The sequence below is a fragment of the Carassius gibelio genome, chromosome B18 (assembly GCF_023724105.1).
Source record: "Carassius gibelio isolate Cgi1373 ecotype wild population from Czech Republic chromosome B18, carGib1.2-hapl.c, whole genome shotgun sequence".
Lineage (NCBI taxonomy): Eukaryota > Metazoa > Chordata > Actinopteri > Cypriniformes > Cyprinidae > Carassius > Carassius gibelio.
Genome location: NC_068413.1, coordinates 22,363,662 through 22,370,740, shown reverse-complemented (window position 1 = coordinate 22,370,740; position 7,079 = coordinate 22,363,662). Strand labels below are relative to the sequence as shown.

Genomic DNA, 7,079 nt, shown 5'->3' with positions numbered 1-7,079 from the left:
TCATTTTAATTGGTGCCTTTATATGCACGCATGCACAAACACACACACACACATGCACCAGATGCAGTTTACTGACATTGTGATGGAGGTAAAGCACCCCTCTAGAGAGGCAACCTGAGCTGAAAAATACCCAAACACTCTGTCATAAAACGCTACGGCCTGCTCTGAACCACTGGCTGCTGAAAGGACCGGTGTACTTGCCAAAGCTCTCTCAGAGGAGCCGCTTTTACAATGTTGTGATGACGATGGGTAAATGACACATGCAGCTGTCAGTTTAAACAACAAACAAAAAAATGTGGCTTCAATAACCCACACAGACCTGTCAGGGATTACCTGTAAAATATTACAGACAATAGTAATAATATTTACCATCTATAACTGATTGTGAAATGGCCTTTTTTGGAATCAGAACATGTATGGCTGTTAATTGGGAAATCAAATCAATATAGGTATACAGAATTATAGATTTTGAAAAGAAGATTATAAAATATTTCAAAGTGTAACATATACATTTTTTTTTTCAAGACATATTTTGTCAGGCTCTGGTAATTTATATTAAGAAAAATCTCTCCAGTGATACTGTAAAAGATAGAAGAAATTTCTAAGGGAATGCTGAGGCATTTTATAACATTTGCATGACCAGATAAATGGACCATTAACTTATAATTTTAGTATGTGACTGGGAAAATAAATGCTCAGGTCAGGTAAAGCCAGAGTCTGTGTCATTTAAACTACATGAAAATATAAGGAAAAATGCTGGACATTTTTAAACAGTATATGAAGAGTTAATTTTACAAAATCAAAATTCACTTAATTGTGTTTTTATAACACATAATTGTGTTGACAAAGGCGATAAATAACTTCAAGAACTTCAACAAGAATTAAATATATAGCACAATGTTTCAAAATTTTGAGACTAGAAGACCAAATACTCAACTCTTTTGAAGGACATGTAACGTTGATCCATGCCATATATAAATATGATAAATATATATATTTAAAATTAATGCTAAATGCAAAGTCTGTTGGTTTGGTATATCCATACATTTTCTAATAATGCTTCTTTTTTTTTCAAATCAATTCAAAAAAAAAAAAAAGAAGAAAAAAGAATAAGATCTAAAACAAACATGCAATGGCATATGAATGAATAATCAAAAGCCAGATCAGCTGCTACAAACGGATGGAGGTAGAGAGAGGAATATACAATTCAAGCAGCTATCTGAGCCCTACATGCTCCGGATCAAGCGTCGGAGAAAAGTGCCTTTATTTGCATGAGTGGCTCACATCAAAGAGCGGAGGGGGAAGAGAGAAGCAACACACAACAATAGGAGAATCTGAATGTGTGTGTGTGTGTGTGTGTGTGTGCATGTGATGCACCTCATTAATGAAATATAATTCCAGAACAACCTCTGCGTTTAAAGGTGATGTCGTGAACGTTCGCACAGAGAAATCCAGGCTACTGTCTGTCGCTCTGCTCAACGATTCCCTTTGAGGATGAAGGAGAGAAAACCACCAGGGATTTCTGTTCTGGTAAACGCGCTCAAAGGAAAGCGCGCCCAAAGCGGCTGCGTCTGTCATATGGAGGGGAATTAAAGAGAGAAAATAGAGCAAACGGCTAAAAGGAATTAAAAAAAAGAACACGATGCTTAAACAATGTGCTAAAACAAAAATGAGGCCTTCGCTACGAGCGTAATCTCCATGATCCAAGCTCAGTCACAACTCTGACCAATAGTCCCCTAAAACTGACAACATAGATTTATTCGTGTCAGGGGCGTACAAAGCCGCATAGCCTTGTGTTATTCGGGGGTAGCCCACTCTTTTGAAGGCTCCTGAAAGGGTCCCTCAAGGATCGATTTGCATTTGAACTGAGGCAACCTTTCAGATGCAAACCTGGCTTTCTTCATCAAAATATTTGCATTGCTTTGACGCATTTTCTTGCTACAGTTCATGTGAAAAGTCTCACCAGGGAGCTTCTCTTTAACTTCCACCTCTAAACAGATGCAAAACACGAGCGTCTGGGCACAACGAGCACTTCAGTGGAATTGAAAAAAAAATACTGTTATTTTGTGCAGCAACACCAAAACAAAAGTGCAGTTTGTCTTTGTAGGAGTAGATAGCGCTTAAGTGAGCAATTAACTCTTCAAATACCTACTTCAAAGAAGAAATTCCAGACGACTGGTGAAAATATATAACATTTTATTATCTTCTTCAGAAAGGCACTTACTAACAAACTGATCAATGCCATCTTGTGAGAAACCAAGACAAACAAAATTAAATATATATATTTATATATATATATACAATAAATAGAAGTCCTGAAACATTGGAACAAGTAAATAAACATATTAACATGTCATCGAACAGCTTTTAGATGGGGACACTGTGCACCTCTCCATGCAAGGGCGATTGCAGATATTTAAAACTGATTAGAATGTGCATATCTGTCTCATTTTGTGCTACAGCAAGCAACGATGAAATTCTCCCTTTAACTAACAAGTTCTGTTAATCCATTGTTTAGCTGCAATGTTGGGTTTTAAGTTTGTTAACTTCACCACAAAGCTTCACAGCACCTTATGTCTTATTCTCACAGAGTCCACAGTACTGTCCATCACAGATGAGGCCACAGTCTCAGTGCTGCGCTCATACGTGTGTGGGACAGTCCAAGTAGGGATCAGTCTTTGACATGTGCAGTATAACGGCAGGTGCTTTGTAGTGGCAGTGACTGGTGCTGCAGCTCCCGCTGCAATGCTTCCTGCAAGTCCTGTCTGTCAACTTCCTGCTACACAGCCCCTGCCAAGTCTGCAGCGTCTTGGAGCTCCAGACCCACACGCCACTGGTGATGCCCACCACCAGCGACATGAAGATCTTCAGCATGAACACGGCCACGTTGGGCACCGAAGACTCCAGGGCGCAGTCCTCGTTCCTCCGACCCGGGAATGTGGTGCACTTGCTTTGCAGCCCTCGAAATTTCCAGTAGTCCATGTTGAGGCGTTCGTAGAAGTAGCAAATGATGACGCAGGTGGCGGGAACTGTGTACAGGATGGAATAGATGCCGATTTTCACCATCAGCTTTTCTAGCTTTTCTGTGTTTGTGCCTTCGGTCTTCATAACCTTTCGGATGTGGAAAAGCGCCACAAAGCCGGTCAGGATGAAAGACGTCCCGATGACGAGGTAGCAGGACAGAGGCACGAGGACGAAGCCTGTTAGCGCCCCCACATCCATACTGCCCACATAACACAGTCCGGTGAGCTCGTCGCCTGCCACTTTCCGCATGGTGAGGATGACTATGGTCTTCAGCGCCGGTATGCCCCACGCAGCCATGTGGAAGTAACTGCTGTGTGACTCAATAGCCTCGTGACCCCATTTCTTACCTGCTGCCAGGAACCAAGTGAGGGTGAGGATGACCCACCAGATGGAGCTTGCCATGCCAAAGTAGTAGAGGATGAGGAAGACTATGGTGCAACCCGTACTTTCCAAGCCCTCCTGGATAATATACAACTCGCCGTTCTCACGGTCGCACGCAATGTTCTCCGCCCCGGCGACGGTTCGGATGATGAAGGCGACTGAGTAAACGTTGTAGCACATGGAGAGGAAGATGATGGGCCGCTCTGGGTACTGAAAGCGATGTGGGTCAAGCAGGAAAGTTAGGACTGTGAAAGCCGTGGATATGAAGCACAGAGTGGACCAAACCGCCATCCAAATGAAAGCAAAGTCCTTGTCCTGTCTGGACCAGAACACATCCACGGCTGATGAGCAGCGTGGAGCGCACGTCTCGCTCTTTTCTACATACTGGAACTTTTCCGGGTTCGCACAAACTCCCATGCTCCCCCCCGAGCGTCCGTTCGCAGCGCCGGGCTGGTTTGGTCTGGGCGGCACAGGCAGCATTCCCTCTCCTTTCTTAGTTTCGGTTTTGGTATCATTTTCCGGGGCTTCCATGCACAGCGCGTTGGGGTCATTTCTGGTGGGCAGTTTAGAGCAGTCCAAAGAATCAGGCCAGGCGTAATTAAACTTCTCCATGATGGGCGAGCACTTCTGACGTGCCTGTTCGCACATGGGACGGCAGGCAGGGATGGATGTGGACACTTGGTCTGTACACATAGGGGCATAAAGAGAGCAGAGGAAAAATCTCAAGTGCACATCACAACCATATTCCACCAGAGGGGCGAATTCATTCAGCTTAATCCCAGCTTCCCTCTGATTGTCATGGTCCATAAAGTTGGGCATCCGGGTGAGGTTGTACCCGATGCCCTGGCACATAGGGATGACGATAGGCTCACATTTAGCCGGTCTCCCTCTCTCCAGGTCATAGGAGCCAATCTCTAAACTGTAGGCAGCAATAACCAGCTGACACCACAGAGAAAGCACAATTTTCAGAGGTGAGCCTCCCATGCTGGATTTTCAGTCACCTTTTTTGAATGAGGCAAGTCAGTGGAAACTTTCCTGGCATAAACAGTCCCAAGACAGGATACTTTCGTGTGTTATGGGTGATTATGCAGCTCCATAGACACAGCTTAGATTAAAAGTGCTTCGATTGATATTACACTTGCCCTCCAGTTAAAACGCTGAAAAACAGATATTCCTCTAAATGTAACTTCTCTGAAAAATATGCCTTTCCACAGTCTGCATATCATATAAAATGATGCTTAATGTCCAAACTCGTCATATGTTTCTATGAAAAACGCGCGTGCACAGTCACTTAAATCACTAATACTTCAGTCGTTACCGTCATTATTGGGACAAATGAGGAGGAAAATAACAATAATGTCCTCGTCTTCAGTTATCTCCGAACTTCTGTGAAGCGTGTAGTCCGTCAGCAGCTCGTGTGTCCTCCTCACATCTCTACTCGCGCACACTGAACTTTCGCTCTCCTCTCTCAGTGTCCTCTAATACGGGGGCGGGGCATTCATGACGCACTCTCGTGGTTCCTCCTACACACTGCTGAAAAGCCAATGACGTCGAGAATGTGCTCCGCCCACCTACAACCGAAAAGGCGCTCAATAAAACACACATTTCAATCTGGAGATCTACCTTTGGACAGATGTATCGTGGTAATAATAGTTTCAGTCAAAATGCAATATTATTGTTACTCCGAATTAAATCAATGAATCTTTCTTTCTTTCTTTCTTTCTTTCTTTCTTTATTGTTACAGTGGTATATGGTTACTTAGGCTATACCACTAACAATAACTGTAATAATGATATTTGAGTGGAAACTACCACTGTGATAAAAAAAAAAAAAAATTATATGTAAGGTGTCCAATGCAAACTGTGGAATTGTTTGTTTTAGTAGACTAAACTCATTTTACTTTGCATTCCTTTTACATTTCTATTAATAATGTAAATCCGTACATATGAGATTTCAACCACAGGTTTAGTTTGAATCATGAACATCATGAGCCGAACTTGATATAAAATGTCCCCCAGTGGCACAGGTATTATGCCCTAATAAAGCAAAAGTATAAAAAGGGTGCTAAGGAATTTATCAGAATAGCTGCCATGATACTCAACACCTCAGGATATTGCTGCAAAGGACAGAAGTTCATTCCAAATATAATGAAAGAAAAACAACGCCCAGGCTAGTAATTTTAATCATGAAAATAATTCATCTTACACAGATTCCATTAAACTTAGTCTTTTATCAGACTTCAATATTTATGCTGAAAACCCTCAACATCCCGTCAATGAGCGATTCCTGTAAAAGAAAAAGATTATTACCATCTAGTGGCTATATCATGTATAACAATTCCACTAGACAGGCAACAAAGCAACAGTTTACTTCATGTAAACCAAACGTAGAAATAAATAAATAATAGTTATGATAAAAAAAGTGCATAGTTTGCTAATATCTAAAACGAATATGTTTAAAATCATTTGTCTCATTTATTTCAAGACTCATTAACCACAAATGCTCAGTTCTCAAGCCAGACATTTGTTCAAAATAAAACAAGTCAGATTTGAAGTCCCTTCTGTTTGATGTGGTTGCAGAGGGCATTTAAACCTTTTCACCCGCGGTGTTAGATTGTGAGCAGTTATCAGATTTGGATTTGGCATGCTAAGCCTCACTTAGCCTGAAAGAGCACAGAGTGAGTCTGATAGCCCTCCAGAAAGGAAATACATACCAGACAGAATGATTTTTATCATCCTCAGCGTTTGCACGTCAGACCCCAATCCTATCCAGTTTTGGAATAATGAACACTAATATAACATTTACCAAAACACTTTTATTCAAATCCAACTTTCATTGCATAACAGTCAATGCAATCTCTGGAAATCAAACCAATGACCTTGGTGTTTCTAGTATCAAGTTAAAGGAATAGTTCACCCAAACATGAAAATTAGCTAAAAATGTACTCACCCTCAGCTCGATCCAAAATGTAGTTGAGTTTGTTTCTTCATCAGAACAGATTTGGAAAAATGTAGCATTATATCACTTGATCAACAATGGATCCTAAGCAGTGAATGGGTGCTGTCAGAATGAGAGTCCAAACAGCTGATAAAAATATCAAAATAATCCAGAACTAAACCACATGACTCCAGTCCCATCAATTAATGTCTTTTGAATGACAATCCATCTTCCAGGTAAAATAAATCTTCAAATATTGCTTTACCCAGTTAAAAAGTTGCGTTGTTTGAAAAAAGTCCAAACCGTTCTAAACAAACATCTTTAGTGGAATATTTTAATGGATTTTGATGCGACTTTTTCACTGGAAGAAGTGGATTTTGGACTCATATTTTGGCACCCATGCAGAGTATCTATTGGTGAACAAGTGATGTAATGCTAAATTTCTCCAGATCTGTTCGGATGAAAATAACTTATTCATTTACATCTTGGACAGCCTCAGGGTGAGTGCAGTTTCAACAAATTGTCATTTTTCGATGAACTATTCCTTTAAGCTACAGGAACATTTAACTAATCAGTACAACATCTGAAGCTTGACAAAGAAAACAAACACATTTCGAGAGCGCAGGGTCCTTTCAGGTGCCGCACTCTCTCTCTGTCTGTATATGGAGCCTCCCAAGGACTGATATGAGATTTTTATCAGGTAACAGAACTCTTCATGTTTGCACTCTACCTATCAG

The 7,079-nt window shown here is 41.2% G+C and overlaps 1 protein-coding gene across 1 annotated transcript; it reads right to left on the bottom strand.

Moving 5' to 3' along the window:
* Positions 1-2,179: 2,179 nt before the first annotated feature.
* LOC127977015 (frizzled-9-like) lies at positions 2,180-4,911 on the bottom strand. The gene has a single exon (XM_052581654.1). It carries the CDS (start codon positions 4,387-4,389, stop codon positions 2,641-2,643), a length of 1,749 nt encoding a protein of 582 aa, XP_052437614.1. The 5' UTR covers positions 4,390-4,911; the 3' UTR covers positions 2,180-2,640.
* Positions 4,912-7,079: the final 2,168 nt, after the last annotated feature.

Excerpts from the sequence above, each read along its gene's own strand:
- LOC127977015 (XM_052581654.1), bottom strand. The coding sequence starts at position 4,389 with ATGGGAGGCTCACCTCTGAAAATTGTGCTTTCTCTGTGGTGTCAGCTG.